Here is a 17,761-nt window from a genome sequence, read left to right as displayed (position 1 = left end):
AATATGCAGGGATGGGGAAAGGTACTGTACCTGCTCGTCAGCTGGGGGTCGTACCCCCATTTTTTTCAGCAGCTTCTGAAACTGTTTGTGCTCAAGTGCATCCTCGCTCTCCTCTGTCAGTGGCACCAGAGGCACAGCCTGAGAGATCCCTGCAGAGTGAAGAAAATAGGAGTAAATATACTAAAAAACAATATACTAAAAAAATATACTAAAAAAAAAATCAAAGGACAAGCAGCACAACAACTCAGTGTCTCAGCATAACTCGCCTTGAGCTGAAAATGCTGCATTGGCACACATGAGAGAATGGCTAGAGATGTTGCAAGAAAGCCACTGCAGCAAGTAAGAGATGGAGTTCTCATGAATTCATTTCTAGTTTTGGGCCAGATTTTCAGAACATCTCTCAAAAACTGGAAACACTGACCTATGGCATAAGAGCACAAATCTAAAAAGCAATGCCATTTGGAAGAACATGGATATTAGGTATACAGGCTTCTCATCCACTGACAGTCCACCTTTGCATTTTTCTTATTCTTCTGCCCTATTCCCCCACCTTCAAAGGGCTTTGCACTTTAGGATACCCTCTCGCCTAATACTAGCAGTGGTTCTCAACTTGTCTTCTGTTCTGACACACCTGACAGTGTTCACTTATGTGACACACTAAACACTACAATTCATGGCTAAACAAAAGAAAATATGAATATCATTTCATTGCTAGAAATTATGCAAAGGAAATTTAAAATATTTGTAAAAATGTATTAAATTTTACTTTTTCTCATAAAAGCTTAATGTTCATTTATTGAATCAGTGAGATATCTGTGCAGCCCACAGTTTTTGATACCAGACATTCACACTAAGCTTACTGTAAACATCAAGAATTTTTTTAACCAATTCTAAAGTCTATATGAAGCAGACAGTTAGGCTTATAGACTATAGACCTTATAGTTCACCATACAAAAAAATGGTGAAATTTCTTAACTACTAGCTTCCTTTCCTTGAATCCTGCTAGACCAGACGAATCAGTTATGTCCCCTTACTAGGGGATGAAGGCAGAGACTAAGATTCCAATGACATCAGTATAACAGGTGATGCAGACAGGAATATTCCAGTATGCTAATGCCAAAGCCACTAAGTGACCAAATCAATTGAGAAGAGAACCAAACTGAACCAAAAACCAAAGCCCCAGAGGACTACCTTCGCAAAACTGATTATATAAAGACAGGTGGTAGACCTAGGACCCAGGAATCTACCAAATCCCTCAGTCTTCTGGGGCAGGTCCTGGATTTGTCTAGCATGACTCAAGGAAAGGAAATTAACAGATAAAAAAATGTTGCCTTCCTTATGCTGCTAGACAAGTCCAGACCTATTGGATGTTCCAGACCTTTTATCCCACAGGGAAGGAAGGAGAAAATGTTGCCTTCCTTATGCTGCTAGACCAGTCCAGACCTATTGGATGTTCCAGACCTTTTATCCCACAGGGAAGGAAGAAGGGAGGGAGGAAGACAACACCTTTGAGGACTGTCCTACCAAAGGCACTGTCCTGCCTAACCTAAACATCAAGCTTGTAGTATGTCTGAAAAAGAACAGAGTGAGGACAACGTTGCAGTACTGCAAATGTCTGAGGCAATGACCCCTGCTTCAGCACAAGACGCAGCCTGCAGGCTGGTACAGTGAGAATTTAGACTGAATTTTGTAATCCTCATCTGCAGTACGGATCTGACAAAACCACAGAAACTGTGAAAATGGTAGACTCTTCTGGAGTCGGCTGCGATGGCAACTTCTGTACTCCAGGATAGTGTTCCTGTCTGTAGATACACATCAGTCAAAAACTTTTTCAAATTCAAAGTCACTTCCACATCTAAAAAGTGTACACTAGATCTGGAACTAGTAGAGGTAAATTGTATACCTGCATGGCATGTATTAAGCCATGCCACAAATGTTACCAAAATTTAGAGAAGAGAAATTATCCACACTTCAATTTACGAAGAGCCTATAGAACAGCCAAATATAATAACAGAACTCTGTTACTCAAAGACAAACAACATAAAGAACTGGATAATGAATGTGTTACCTTTGTAATGAAGAACATGATGGGAGGGGATGTGGTGGCAAACATCATCAGGCATAACTGGGACATTATGACAACACATCCTTTATTCAAAGACCAACGCTTGCGTGTAGCCTTTTCGCGTGCTAAGAACCTTAAGGAACTTTTGAGTCCAGCCCAACTTCTGAGTAAGACTGAGACCACAGAATTACCAGCAGGTCATTTCAAGTGCCAAATCTCTAACTGCAAAACATGTATGATCACAGTTCAAACTTATTTTGCAATCCAGTTGATAAGAAAGTGTATCACTTGAAGCACCACACTACTTGTTCTACCGCCCACGTTGTGTATATATTAAAATGCCAAATGTGCCAAATGTAAAATGCCAAATGTGCCAAATAATATGTTGGTAAGAAAAGAAGGGCTCTACATATCCGTATTAATAAACACAGATCCAGCATTTCTAATCACTGGATAGGAGCCCCGATCGCTCAGCACTGTGTCGCATTAGGACATGACTTCAGTGAATTAAGATGTCTAGCTATAGATCGTGTCTTCCCTTCAGCTAGGGGTGGTGATATAGACCGTCTTCTATTACAAAAGGAGCTTTTTTGGATTTTCCACTTACAGTCTATAGCACCCCAAGGTCTCAATACGAGTTTACAGTGGGAACGCTACATATGAATTAAAGAGCTTATACGGTTCTAGTTCCTGCTCATATGGGCAGGCACTTCCGGTTCACAGGCGTTTTAATGAATGCCGGTGCCATTTTGATAGCCGGCAGGGGATCATACATGGAGGCAGTGGAATCGCTGTAAGCCAAATGTGTTGAATCTCATATTTAGGTTTAAATGACGACTGAAAAGTGAACTAATTTTGGTTGTAGTTTTGCAGACACTTTGACTCGCTCCCTTGAAAAAGCCGATGGCGGTGAAACGGATGTCCGTCAGGACACACAGAGTCTAAGGTAAGTGTCACTCTGCTGAAGATAAAACAGTTTAGAGTCTAAGACAAGTGTTGCTCTGCTGAAGATATAATAGTTTTTTCATGGTTGATTTTTCACAGTTTTGTATTCACATATTACTTGAATTTTTTGTCACCAATGGATGGAGGAGGTTTGGCACCAAAGAGGTTCTTGAAGCAAAAAAATAGGACTCAAGTGTTTAATGAGACTTTCCCCCCACATTCAAAAATGAGTGCATTTTGAGATCTAATGGTCCAATTTAGGTTGCTATACATTTTTGTGCCACAGTTGGGACCATCATATTGAGCCTTTCATTGAACAGTAATTTAAATCTAGAGTGGCCATTATCAACCCAGAACCTGGAGATAATCCCAGGACTTCAGCCTGTACTTCCTGAGTATGCTTTTGACTTAGCCTTGCAACTTGAGCTGCCTTGCTTTGGTCAAAAATGACAGATGTCAAAAAGAGCTCCTAATATTATTATACAATATATTATTATATTATATTGTTTGCAATGGAACGATGATGTGCTGTAGTTTAGTTTATTGACATTTAATATATCGTTTTTAACAAAGCCAAATCAGTGTACAATCAATTAAAAACAAGCAAGGAAGAAGAAAGGAACTAGAACTTAATGAATGACAGAGGAAAAGAGAGAGGAATGACAGAAAGAGGTAAGCAAAAAGCTGCAGAGACACCAACACCACCGCCTGAGGGATGCCACTGACCAGAGCGCCACTCAGCCTACACTATCAAAGTTAGCCAGCAAAAGCTATGGAAAACACAGGTCTTCAGGGTTATCTTAAAACATGAATAAGATTGTTCAAAGCAAAGTGAAGAAGGAAGAGAATTACAAAGAGATGAGCCAAGGAAAAAAGGCTGAGCAACGAATCAGTTGAAGTCTTGTATGTGCAAGAGCAGGAATAGTAGGTTGTTCACTAGCAGAGGAGCACAAGGTATGAGATGGAGTATATGGGACAATCAGCGCAGATAAATAGGACGAGACCTTTCAAAATAAGTCTTGTGAGTTAAGATAATTTTATATTGTGTGCAGTAAGGAATCGGTAGCCAGTGGTATTGTCTGAGAAGGAGACGAACTGCAGTGTTTTGAACGGATTGTAATTTCTTAATGAGAAGAGATAAGAAACCAGCATAAGCAAAGTTAACAGTAATCTAATTTGGATATAACTAGAGCATGGAGGAGAATGGCACAAGCATGAAAAGGACGAATACAAATGGAGCGGGGACTGAGGAAATTACCACCCAGCCCGGTTCCTCCACAACTTATATCACATGAGCAGTGGTATGACTTCACTTTGATTAACCAATTGTCCAATTATGCCTCCCTGTCGCAAGGCCACTGCCATGATGATTACTTTCGAGAAGGTCCTCAGAACAGTGGCCAGAATGGAAGTTGGCAAAATTGGAAGTGGTGACCCAGATTTGCGAACTGCAAATACCGCTTGTGTTCTCCTCAAATGAGAATATGCAAAATATGCATCCATCCAAGTCCAGCGAAACTTCCCATGCCGAGCTGCTACTCAGATGGCAGTCTCTCCAATTCGAACCTTGAATATTTCAACTGCTCAAAATCCAAGATGGGCCAGAATGTGCTTTCTTGGGCATGACAAAGTACATGGAATACCAACCCATTCTTTGTTCTTCCAGGGGCACTGGTACCACGGCCCCTAGCTGCACCAATCTTTTGAGCACTGACTTGACTGCTACTGCCTTTACTGAGAACTGGCAAGGTTCTTTCAGGAAAAGCTCAGAGAGAACACAAGCAACTCAAGAGAATAATTGTCTCAAATTACTTTGAGGATCTGCTGATCTGAGATTATTTGGGCCCACCTCCAGTAAAACTGCTTGTTGTGTCCCCCATTGGAAGAACTGGAGTGTGGGCTCCTAAACCTCATTGTGTGGACCTTACATCCAGTGGCGTAGCTAGGTGGGGCCACAGGGGCCTGGGCCCCTCCCCACCCCCAAATTTTGTCTGGGCCCCTGGTTTTGCTTGGCAGGGGTCCCCAACCCCCACCAGCTGAAGCCTTGTCCGGCGCCACCACGTTCCCCTGCCCTCTCTCTTCTTCCTCACGTCCTACACACTCCTGTCAGTGAAATTGAGCATGCTCAGTTTCACTTAAAGGAGCGTGCAGGACATGAGGAGGAAGAGAGAGCAGGGCAGGAAAAGTGGCAGCGCCGGATACCGGCGCTGGAGAAGGCTTCAGCTGGCAGGGGTTGGGAACCCTCACCAGCCAAAGTATTTGCTGCTATGAGGTGCAGCAGGGGAGCAGCGAGGCAGTGGGGGGAGGGGCGGAAGACTAAAATGTGCTCCCCCACCACAAGGTCTGGCTATGCCCCTGCTTACATCTCCTGAGCACCCAGACTAGATTCTTAGCCCCCTCTATGACCACCCTGAAAAGGATGACCTAGGGATGGAAACCTACCACCCTGAGAACCACTTACTCTACCAGGCCTGTATTTTCTGGCGTCCCTGAAATGGCTCCTTACTGGATGAATGCTTGCCACTCTAGGATGATCCTCCAGGAGACTGAGCAGCTTGGAATTCACCAAACTCTTCACTAACTTGTCCAGGTCCTCTTCTAACAAGAACTTTCCCTTGAAGTGGAGCTTACTTAGATACCCTTTTGAAGCCAAATCTGCCACCCAGCTCGTCAACCACAAAAAGCAGTACTTGGCCACCAAAGGTGAAATTAGATCTTACCTGCTAATTTTCTTTCCTCTAGACCCTCCAGACCGGTCAAGACGCGTGGGTTATGTACTCCTACCAGCAGAGGGAGACTGAGAAAACACTGAGCTTTGAACACTGCCTATATAACCTGTGCAGTACATACAGTAGCCAGTATGCCACTCACAAAGCAGAGTAACAAACACACAACTTGAACTTTAACTAGCAACCCTGTACATGGCTTCCGCCAACTGCAAGAACAATCACTGTTTCTTAATCACTGTTTCTTTTATTTGCATTGTAAAGACTGTCAATTCGTGCTTCCACAGGTGGACTGTCTGCCACGCCACACCTGCACCAGACCCAGACCAGCCACAAACTGGTAACAAGAGTCTGAGATTATGACAATCATCAGCTGCCAAGAGATGCTCACAGAAAAACTACCTCCTGGCCTACAGTATATCTGGGCGGGTCCTTGACCGGTCTGGAGGGTCTAGAGGAAAGAAAATTAGCAGGTAAGATCTAATTTCACCTTCCTCAGCGACCCTCCAGACCGGTCAAGACGCGTGGGACGTACCAAAGCAGTAACTACCTTATGGGCGGGATCTACGAAGGCCAGAGGTCAACACTGCAGCTCCAAAACTCGCCTCTTCCTTCGCATGCACATCAATCCTATAATGCTTCACAAACGAATGCAAAGAAGACCAAACCGCCGCCCGACAAATATCTGAAGGCGGAATCATACTATTCTCCGCCCAGGAGGCCGCAACTGCTCTGGTAGAATGAGCAGAAAACCCCTTAGGAACCTCACGGCCCTTCACCAAATAGGCCGACGCAATCGCCTCCTTCAACCATCTTGCTATAGTCGCCTTGGACGCCGCTGCGCCCTTTTTAGGGCCACCATGAAGCACGAACAAACGATCTGACACTCTGAATTCCTGAGTTCTAGACAGATAACACCGCAAGATGCGACGAACATCCAACTTCGCCAGCCGACGCTGTTCCGAATCTCCCTTCAAGTCACCTAAAACAGGCAACGAAATGACCTGATTAACATGAAACTCTGACACCACCTTTGGCAAAAAGGAAGGCACCGGCCTCAAAGACACCTTTTCTTTGGAAAAAGACAGAAAGGGCTCTCTACACGACAAAGCCTGCAATTCCGAGACTCTCCGAGCTGAGGTAATAGCTACCAGAAAAACCGCCTTCAAGGAAAGATCTTTGCAGGAAGCCGTAACCAAAGGTTCAAATGGAGGTCTGACTAAGGCATCTAAAACGAGATTCAAATCCCACGGGGGAACCAACCGCCGACGAGGCGGCCGCAACAACTTCACACCCTTCAAAAAACGAACAACCTCCGGAATAGAAGCAATGGACTTCCCCTGAACCTTCCCCCGAAAACATGACAACGCTGCCACCTGAACCTTCAAGGTAGCCAAGGCCAGACCCCTGTCCAAACCATCCTGCAGAAATTCCAACACCTCTGCCACCGAGGAACGAAAAGGCAACACCGTCCGCTCTGCACACCAGTGCTCAAACACTCTCCAAACACGAACATACGCCAAAGAGGTGGAGGTTCTGCGGGACTTCAACATGGTATCAATAACTCTGGCAGTAAACCCTTTCTTCCTCAACCTGTGCCTCTCAAGAGCCAAGCCATAAGCGAGAACCGAGCCGGGTCTGGCATAACTATCGGCCCTTGACACAAGAGTACCGTTTCCGACAACTGAAGGGGCTTCGCGATCGCCAACCGCACCAGATCTCCGTACCACGGTCGACGCGGCCAGTTTGGAGCTATCAAAATTACCCGGCCTGAGTGCCGCTCGATGCGCTGAATTATTCGACCTACCAACGGCCACGGAGGAAACACATACAGCAATCCCTGCGGCCAGGGTAACAGCAGAGCGTCGAGACCCTCCGCACGCGGATCTCTCCAACGACTGAAAAACCTGGGGACTTGGGCATTGCGCGCCGTGGCCATCAGATCCATAACTGGCATACCCCAGACCGACACAATTCGGCCGAACACCGCCTGATGCAGAGACCACTCTCCGGGATCCAGAGTATGCCGGCTCAAAAAATCTGCGTCTACATTGTCCACCCCGGCCACATGAGCCGCCGAGAGCGCCTGAAGATGACCTTCCGCCCAGTGGCATAACAGTGCTGTCTCCTCCGCGACCGCCTGGCTCTTTGTGCCCCCTTGCCGATTGACATAGGCCACTGCTGTGGCATTGTCGCAGAGCACTCTGACTGCCTTGTGGAGAAGCACTGACTGAAAACTCTGAAGAGCCAACCGAATGGCCCGAGTCTCCAACCGGTTGATGGACCACCTTGCTTCCGCCTGGGACCACCGCCCCTGCGCTACCTGACCGAGACAATGCGCTCCCCATCCTAGCAGGCTTGCGTCTGTGACAAGAACCACCCACTGAGGGGACTCCAACGGCATTCCCTTCTCCAGATTGCAAGTTCTGAGCCACCAACGGAGGCTGCGGCGGACAACCAGCGACATCGGCAGCCGTACCTCCAACTCCTGCGACAGGGGAGCCCACCGACTGAGGAGAGAGGACTGAAGCTGACGCATGTGCGCCCGGGCCCAAGGAACTACCTCTATGGTCGCCGCCATCATCCCCAGAACTTGCAGGTAAGCCCGGGCCGTCGGGGACGGCAGTGCAAGAAACCGCCGAATCAGGTCCTGCAACTTGCTGATTCTCGGGGGAGGCAAAAACACTCGACCCGACCTCGTATCGAAGAGAACCCCCAGATACTCCAGAGCCTGCGATGGCACCAACTGACTCTTGCTGAAATTCACCACCCAGCCCAGAGACTGGAGAAACTGCACCACACGCGACGTCGCCCCTTCGCTCTCCGCCCGGGACTTGGCCCGAATCAACCAATCGTCTAGATACGGGTGCACTAAGATACCCTGCCGGCGCAACGCTGCCGCCACCACCACCATGACCTTGGAAAAGGTGCGGGGAGCTGTTGCCAGACCAAAGGGCAGGGCACAAAACTGAAAGTGCTTCCCCAAAACTGCAAAGCGAAGAAAACGCTGGTGCGCCGCTCGAAAGGGAATGTGAAGATACGCCTCCGTCAAGTCCAGAGAAGTTAGAAACTCTCCCTGTCGGACTGCCACAATGACCGACCGCAAGGTCTCCATGTGAAAAGAGGGAACTTTGAGCGCTGCATTGACTCTCTTTAGATCCAAAATAGGCCGAAAGGCATCCTCCTTCTTTGGCACCACAAAGTAAATTGAGTAACACCCCGAGCGTTGCTGAGCGGGCGGAACAGAAACCACTGCTCCCAGACTGAGAAGACGACGCAACGTGTCTCGTACTGCTGCTCTCTTGAGCCTCGAGTGACAAGGGGACTCTAGAAACCGCTCGGGCGGAGAGGTCTCGAACTCCAGGGCATAACCATCTCGAACCACTTCGAGAACCCACTGATCTGATGTGATGTGGACCCAGTTCTGGTAAAACTGACTCAGCCGAGCTCCTACACGCACCAGAACCTGGGTCCGCACACCTTCATTGGGCAAGCCGCCCCGAGGACTGACCTCCCCCGAACGAGCCCCGGCCTCCGCGACGACTCCCGCGAAAGGACTGGGTGCGCTGGAAGAACCTACCTCTAGAGGCCCCACTAAACCTACCAGGCCTATACCGTCGAGCCTCACTGAGTCTACCTCGAGAGGAATTACCCCTAACTCCCAGCTTGGGACGAAAATCCGGGAGTCGAGGCACCTTTGCCTCACTAAGGCCTTTCACTAACTTATCCAACTCTTCGCCAAAAAGCCTAGAACCCTTGAAGGGAAGAGAACACAACTTAGCCTTAGAGGCCGCATCCGCGACCCAACCTCTTAACCAGAGAGCCCTACGCGCTCCCACTATCATAGCCATATTTTTAGCCGACGCACGCAACAAATCATACAGTGCGTCAGACAAAAAGGACGAACCCATCTCCAACTTGGCTAAATCCTGTAAACCCGAGGTCCCAAACTCCCCGGGATCATCCAGGAGCTTCTCGGCCCAGCGAAAACACGCCCGCGCCACCAGGCCCCCACACACCGAGGCCTGGAGAGCTAGCGCCGACAAGTCGAAGCTTCGCTTAAGAAATGCTTCCAATCTCCTATCCTGGGGTTCACGGAGTGCGGCCCCACCATCTACTGGAATAGCCGTCGCTTTAGTAACCGCTGTCACCACTGCATCTACCGTAGGAGCCCTAAGGGAATCCCTATCCTCCTGCGGCAGGGGATAAAGTCTCGCCATTGCCTTAGAAACCTTACACGGCGAATCTGGCGAATCCCATTCCTGGGAAATCATCTCCCTGAGATCCTTGTTCATAGGGAAGGTCCGAGCTCTACGCTGAATGCCTTTCACCAAGGGATCCTGCCCAGATTCACCTGAAGCCACCTCAGGATTAAATTTAAGGGTAGCTGTGACCTGATCAATGAGCTCCGACAGCTCATCCCTATGAAAAATCCTAACTACTGAGGGGTCTTCCCCAGGAAGGGAGTCCACCAGATCTACCGGACCCTCACTCCTCAGACTCTCCCAGATCACTAAATGGGCCTTCCGTGCCCACCTGAGACGGACATTCCTCATCCTCTGTCCACTCCATCCGGGGTCTTTTAGACAGCATGGGACTAACCCCCTCCACTCCCAGGGGGGGGCCCGATTTCCAAGCCTGGAAAAGAGTCCAAACAAACTCTGGAGGAAAGCTAACCCCTCCTGGACTCTCATTAGGCACTTTGTGTGCCCCCACGGGAGCAACTGGCTCAACCACAGAAGCCTCTGCACATCGCGCTGAATTCAAAATGGCGGCCGTTCCCGCCGAAACTGAAAGCGCCGCTGCCGGACTCGCTTGAGTTGCCGCTGCTAAGGGGGCCGCCGATAACGCCGGGACTTCCGCGGTCAACTCTGGGGGAACTGCCTCTACACGTTTGGGCTCACCGCACAACCGACACTGACCACCCGGCGATTCGATGCCCCGGCGCGAGCACGCGCGACAACGGAGTAGTTTTCCCGCCATAACTACACAGGTAAAGCCAGCGCTTCCCCTTACCGGCCCCAATGTCAGACAGGCTCCAGCAACACTGCTCTCTCGCTACTAAGACGGAAAAGAACTCCCGTTCGTTCCGTACTAAATAAATAAATATATCTCCCTTAAAGAGACAGGAGACAGGTCTGGCAGCTGAAAATTGCAAGGCTCTCAAGGCTGCAGTACACAGACAGCAGCCGAGGCACAAAGCTGCCAGTAACCCAGTACTGGAGAGCAGCACAGGGGGAGGGACCCGCCAAAGCAGGTGTGACACCCCAGGGGGAACTACTGGGCCCCACCGGACCCAGGGCCCCGAAGCACTTTTTTTTTTTTTTTTTTTTTTGGTAAACCACGTACAGGGTACTTAAAGGATAAAAATCCTCTGAAAGAAATCCAAATCCTGAATCCCTAAAATCAAAGCTACCTCACCAGACTATTGAAGACTGCACAGGCTGTCCTTCTACCTCTGCTGAGACTGAGAAAATACTGGCTACTGTATGTACTGCACAGGTTATATAGGCAGTGTTCAAAGCTCAGTGTTTTCTCAGTCTCCCTCTGCTGGTAGGAGTACATAACCCACGCGTCTTGACCGGTCTGGAGGGTCGCTGAGGAAAAAGGCTATATCTTTTGCCAGTTTATGAAAAAGATTGTATATAGTGTCATACAAAAAGGCAACAACCATCTCCAGTCAAGCCACTACTGACTCTCCTCCCAAACCTCCCTCCAGAGCATTCTCAGGCAACTATTCAGTCCAACAAAAATATGCCCTCCCCCATAGACTGCTACCTGTAAGGCTAGTGCAGATACCTCAAATACCTGTTTCTGCAGTAACCTTACAACGGGTCCTGTGGATCTTTCAGGGTTGTGGCTCCTTCCACTGGAATAGTGGTCTTCTTGGTGACCATTGAGAAGAATTCATCCAACTTTGGGAGTTATATGATCTCTCTTTCTACCACCTGGATGGGATTCAGCCATGCCATAGATCCTACCACTTTTGATGTTACACCTAGAGTGTCTCATTCTGCTGCAAGCATCTCCTTAATCCCCCTATGCACTAGGAAAATCTACACTGGCTTAATTCCCTTCAGCAGCGGGTCCTATCTTTACACTTTCCACCAGCTCTAACTCAAAAATCTTCAACACCAAGAGTACCTGGACTATCAAGAAAGACAGCTCATCCCTATGAAAAATCATGACTACAGTAGCATCCACCCCTAGAGGGACCTCATCCTCCTTCAGCTATTCTTCCTGTTCCTCAAATCAGGTTTCCGGCATATCCATACCCAGGATCACAGAATTCATGGATCCTGATGATTTCCTCTCTACCAATTCCTTGTCCACTGCCAAACAAGGCTTCTTGGCCCCTTAGGATCCCCCCTCCCTCGAGGAAATCTCACCCCTTTACTGCATTTGACTTGCTTTCTGTCAAGAAACCAGACAAAATGCCTTGTTCATAAACACAAATTCAGGACAAAACTGCACACTGTGCTCTTGCACTAGAAATTGGTTCCCTGAAGTCCTTTTTCTACCTTCAGCTGCTTCCAGCATTACTGCCTGGCTCAACAGAAGAGAGCTTCTTCACCACCATCCCTCCCCACATTAGCAGAAATGGTGGCATTTCCCACCAAAATACAATCTTCCATTGCATTGGTAAAGCTTTCCTGAGCCTTGCCTGTGGGTTGCCTCCATTGTGGGCAACAGTTATCAACAAACCCCGAGCAACAGCTGCCACAAACTATACAGGCCTGACCACACTCTCTATGAGCAGCCTTGCACATTGCAGTCTGGCCATCCTGCTTACTACAGCCAACTTAAAACAGCCCATTATAGGTTCAAAGGAAACTTGTTCCTCCCACCCCCAACTGCTTGTGTGTGCTATTGCTGCCCAGCACAAATGTGCCTAGCTAGTCGAGTCTAGTTTCTGGGGAGACTCTCAAGGGCCCCACCCATACATATGGGAGGCATATATAGCACCCTCCCCTCAAGAGGTTTCTGTGGTAGTGGAGGGGTGAGCTTAACCCTATTTGAAGCCTACACTAAGTCCTCTCTGACCTGCCCTAGCAGACCAGTCATCAGCTGCACAGAATGCCTCACCTACTATCTGAAATACCAACTAGTGAGGGACCACACAGGATACTTAAAGAATGATGTCACTAGTTCAGTGGTTCTCCGTCTCTATCTGTTTCTAGGAGAAGGCAAAGCCCAAGCATCTGGATTGATGTGATAGGACAATAAGGAAAAAGGAGATAATGCCTTCACATAGATCTTCAGTTCAATTCAGAAGGTCATACCCCTGAAAGGATATAGAGTGGATGTTGTCCAAAAGGGCAACCAAAATAATGCAGGGTCTGTACCAAATGGAAATGATTTATACAGGACTTTAAAATATATATAACCAAGAAAACACATTCAAACCAGACAGACTCACCATCCTCTTCCCGGTCATCTGCAGTCCTTGTCAAACAATTCTGAAGCCACAAAAGGGACCCAGACAATCCTAGAGTAGGTGAGGAGAAAAGAAAAAAAAAAGATATTTAAATAAACTCAGATCCTTTTTCTCTGGCTCCTCCCCTCCTTTCCAGCTTCACAGTTAAGATCCCCTCACCTTCCTGCTGCAGGCTATGCACCAAAGTGTGAGCTTCCTTATCTAATGTCAATGATCCTGTCCCAGCCAGATGCAGCCTCTCCACTTTTGCCTTGTTCCTGCTGCTTGTGATCATCTCTTCCCATGCCCTTTCCTCTTCCTCCTCCTCACTCTTGCCATCATCTTCCTCTTCATCTTCCTCCTCGCTTTGTCCATCCATTCCCAGGTTTCCTAGGAACTCCTCTTCTGTCTGCAAGAGATCCAAGGAGAGTTAACAAAACAAACAGAACTGTAGTTGAAAATGAGCACCGAAACAGTGGCATTACTAACTTGAAATTATTACTCTGTAAAATTAAGACGGCAGCATTTAGAAGGGAAGGCGTACCTGTCTACTCTTTAAAAAGGCACTTCTGTGGTGTACTAGCCTGAGGTAAGTTACTGAATGAAATCAATATTGATCCAGTAGGTGTGGAACCCATCTCAGGATCTAAGAGTGTGATGTTTATTAAAAATGTTATATACCACCAAGCCAATTGTGGATCTAAGTGGTTTACAATAACAATATAAAATAAACAGAAAAGAACTCCATAAAAATGATACAGAAAAGACATAACACAATCAAATCCAAGACACCCATTCTACTGTAAAACACTCACTCCCCCCCAAACTGGATCGTAGCTCTCAGGAAACCTAATACACCTTACCCTTCTCATCTAAATGCATATTAAATGCTAACTGAAAGAAAAAAGTTTTAAGGAAAACCTTTAAAAAAAAATTTTCTCCGCTCTAATATACTTCGGTAACCCGTTCCATAAAGAAGGAGCCAACCAAAACAAAGCTCTTTCTCTTGTTACTTCCCAATGTGTCCATTTTTACTCATCTTACCGAGCCATGGGATTTTCCCTTCCTCCTCCTCCGCTTTTTGTAGAGCTCCTTGCGATCTGACACCAGCCCCATGCAAATCAGTTTCTCAATGATCCTGGCTCTGGAACGCTTTGCAGTGATATTCTTCATTATGTTCCCCAGAATATCTGGCAGACACACGTACACAGAACAAAGCTGCGATGAGGAAATGGCATTCAAGAACAGAAAAATGTACTATGCATCGCCATAAGGGGCGATACTCACGTTTCACTTTCCTTTAAAATGGCAAAAATTTCCATGGATCCAAAATAAGTAATATGCAGTTATACCATAGTATTACATACTATATAAATACAGTAACAGAGACAAGAACATGTCCTTAATGGGGAAGCCAAGATATGTGCAAAATACATTACTGTTTACGCTTTCCAAAAATACTAGGACTAGGGGACATGCGATGAAGCTACAAAACCAAAATCGGAGAAACTTTTTCTTCACTCAACATCTAACTAAACTCTGGAATTTGTTGCCAGTGAATGTGGTAAAGGCAGTTAGCTTAGCAGAGTTCAAAAACTAACTAAACTCTGGAATTTGTTGCCAGAGAATGTGGTAAACGCAGTTAGCTTAGCAGAGTTCAAAAAAGGTTTGGACGGCTTCCTAAAGGAAAAGTCCATAGACCATTATTAAATTGACTTGGGGAAAATCCACTGTTATTTCTGGGATAAGCAGCATAAAATGTATTGAACTTTTTCGGGATTTTGCCAGGTATTTGTGGCCTGGATTGGCCCCTGTTGGAAACAGGATGCTGGGCTTGATGGAACTTTGGTCTGTCCCTGTATGGCAATACTTATGTAATCAAAAGGGTCTTTAAAGCGAATGCTAAATACCTGTAGAAGGTATTCTCCGAGGACAGCAGGCTGATTGTTCTCACTGATGGGTGACGTCCACGGCAGCCCCTCCAATCGGAACACTTTCTAGCAAAGTCCTTTGCTAGTCCTTGCGCGCCGATGCGCACCGCGCATGCGCGGCCGTCTTCCCGCCCGAACCGGCTCGTGCCGGCCAGTCTCATATGTAGCAAGACAAAGAGAAGGGAAGACACAACTCCAAAGGGGAGGCGGGCGGGTTTGTGAGAACAATCAGCCTGCTGTCCTCGGAGAATTCCTTCTACAGGTATGTAGCATTCGCTTTCTCCGAGGACAAGCAGGCTGCTTGTTCTCACTGATGGGGTATCCCTAGCCCCCAGGCTCACTCAAAACAACAACCATGGTCAATTGGGCCTCGCAACGGCGAGGACATAACTGAGATTGACCTAAAAAATTTATCAACTAACTGAGAGTGCAGCCTGGAACAGAACAAACATGGGCCTAGGGGGGTGGAGTTGGATTCTAAACCCCGAACAGATTCTGAAGCACTGACTGCCTGAACCGACTGTCGCGTCGGGTATCCTGCTGCAGGCAGTAATGAGATGTGAATGTGTGGACAGATGACCACGTCGCAGCTTTGCAAATCTCTTCAATAGTGGCTGACTTCAAGAGCCAGCCCAGCCTGGGCGTAAGTGAAGGAAATAAAATCTGCTAGCCAATTGGATATGGTGCGTTTTCCCACAGCCACTCCCCTCCTGTTGGGATCAAAAGAAACAAACAATTGGGCGGACTGTCTGTTGGGCTGTGTCCGCTCCAGATAGAAGGCCAATACTCTCTTGCAGTCCAATGTGTGCAGCTGACGTTCAGCAGGGCAGGAATGAGTACGGGGAAAGAATGTTGGCAAGACAATTGACTGGTTCAGATGGAACTCCGACATAACCTTTGGCAAGAACTTAGGGTGAGTGCAGAGGACTACTCTGTTATGATGAAATTTGGTGTAAGGGGCCTGGGCTACTAGGGCTACCAGGGCCTGAAGCTCACTGACTCTACGAGCTGAAGTAACTGCCACCAAGAAAATGACCTTCCAGGTCAAGTACTTCAGATGGCATGAATTCAGTGGCTCAAAAGGAGGTTTCATCAGCTGGGTGAGAACGACATTGAGATCCCATGACACTGTAGGACGCTTGACAGGGGGCTTTGACAAAAGCAAACCTCTCATGAAGCGAACAACTAAAGGCTGTCCTGAGATCGGCTTACCTTCCACACGGTAATGGTATGCACTGATTGCACTAAGGTGAACCCTTACAGAGTTGGTCTGGAGACAAGTGCAGAAGGTATTCAAGCAGGGTCTGTGTAGGACAAGAGCGAGGATCTAGGGCCTTGCTGTCACACCAGACGGCAAACCTCCTCCACAGAAAGAAGTAACTCCTCTTAGTGGAATCTTTCCTGGAAGCAAGCAAGATGCGGGAGACACCCTCCGACAGACCCAAAGAGGCAAAGTCTACGCTCTCAACATCCAGGCCGTGAGAGCCAGGGACCGGAGGTTGGGATGCAGAAGCGCCCCTTCGTCCTGTGTGATGAGGGTCGGAAAACACTCCAATCTCCACGGTTCTTCGGAGGACAACTCCAGAAGAAGAGGGAACCAGATCTGACGCGGCCAAAAAGGAGCAATCAGAATCATGGTGCCTCGGTCTTGCTTGAGTTTCAACAAAGTCTTCCCCACCAGAGGTATGGGAGGATAAGCATACAGCAGACCCTCCCCCCAGTCCAGGAGGAAGGCATCCGATGCCAGTCTGCCGTGGGCCTGAAGCCTGGAACAGAACTGAGGGACTTTGTGGTTGGCTCGAGATGCGAAGAGATCTACCAAGAGGGTGCCCCACACCTGGAAGATCTGTCGCACTACACAGGAATTGAGCGACCACTCGTGAGGTTGCATAATCCTGCTCAACCTGTCGGCCAGACTGTTGTTTACGCCTGCCAGATATGTGGCTTGGAGCACCATGCCGTGACGGCGAGCCCAGAGCCACATGCTGACAGCTTCCTGACACAGGGGGCGAGATCCGGTGCCCCCCTGCTTGTTGATGTAATACATGGCAACCTGGTTGTCTGTCTGAATTTGGATAATTTGGTGGGCCAGCCGATCTCTGAAAGCCTTCAGAGCGTTCCAGACCGCTCGTAACTCCAGAAGATTGATCTGCAGATCGCGTTCCTGGAGGGACCAGCTTCCTTGGGTGTGAAGCCCATCGACATGAGCTCCCCACCCCAGGAGAGATGCATCCGTGGTCAGCACTTTTTGTGGCTGAGGAATTTGGAAAGGACGTCCCAGAGTCAAATTGGACCAAATCGTCCACCAATACAGGCATTTGAGAAAACTTGTGGACAGGTGGATCACGTCTTCTAGATCCCCAGCAGCCTGAAACCACTGGGAAGCTAGGGTCCATTGAGCAGATCTCATGTGAAGGCGGGCCATGGGAGTCACATGAACTGTGGAGGCCATGTGGCCCAGCAATCTCAACATCTGCCGAGCTGTGATCTGCTGGGAAGCTCGCACCCGCGAGACGAGGGACAACAAGTTGGTGGCTCTCGTCTCTGGGAGATAGGCGCGAGCCGTCCGAGAATCCAGCAGAGCTCCTATGAATTCGAGTTTCTGCACTGGGAGAAGATGGGACTTTGGATAATTTATCACAAACCCCAGTAGCTCCAGGAGGCGAATAGTCATCTG

General features: G+C 48.0%; 1 protein-coding gene across 4 annotated transcripts in view; it reads right to left on the bottom strand.

The window, feature by feature from the left end:
- The window catches only part of TIMELESS (timeless circadian regulator), a 163,180-nt gene that overhangs the window by 38,908 nt on the left and 106,511 nt on the right, over nt 1–17,761 (bottom strand). For all 4 annotated transcript variants that reach the window (XM_030196703.1, XM_030196706.1, XM_030196705.1 and 1 more), the window contains exons 23-26: nt 14,198–14,343; nt 13,334–13,562; nt 13,157–13,225; nt 31–149 (exon numbers count right to left, since the gene is read on the bottom strand). In XM_030196703.1, coding sequence (XP_030052563.1) covers nt 31–149; nt 13,157–13,225; nt 13,334–13,562; nt 14,198–14,343 — 563 coding nt within the window. The remainder of the gene's footprint in view (nt 1–30; nt 150–13,156; nt 13,226–13,333; nt 13,563–14,197; nt 14,344–17,761) is intronic.

This window comes from Microcaecilia unicolor, chromosome 3, assembly GCF_901765095.1.
Source record: "Microcaecilia unicolor chromosome 3, aMicUni1.1, whole genome shotgun sequence".
Lineage (NCBI taxonomy): Eukaryota > Metazoa > Chordata > Amphibia > Gymnophiona > Siphonopidae > Microcaecilia > Microcaecilia unicolor.
The sequence above is the reverse complement of the archived record's forward strand: the minus strand, read 5'-3'. Positions and strand labels throughout refer to the sequence as shown.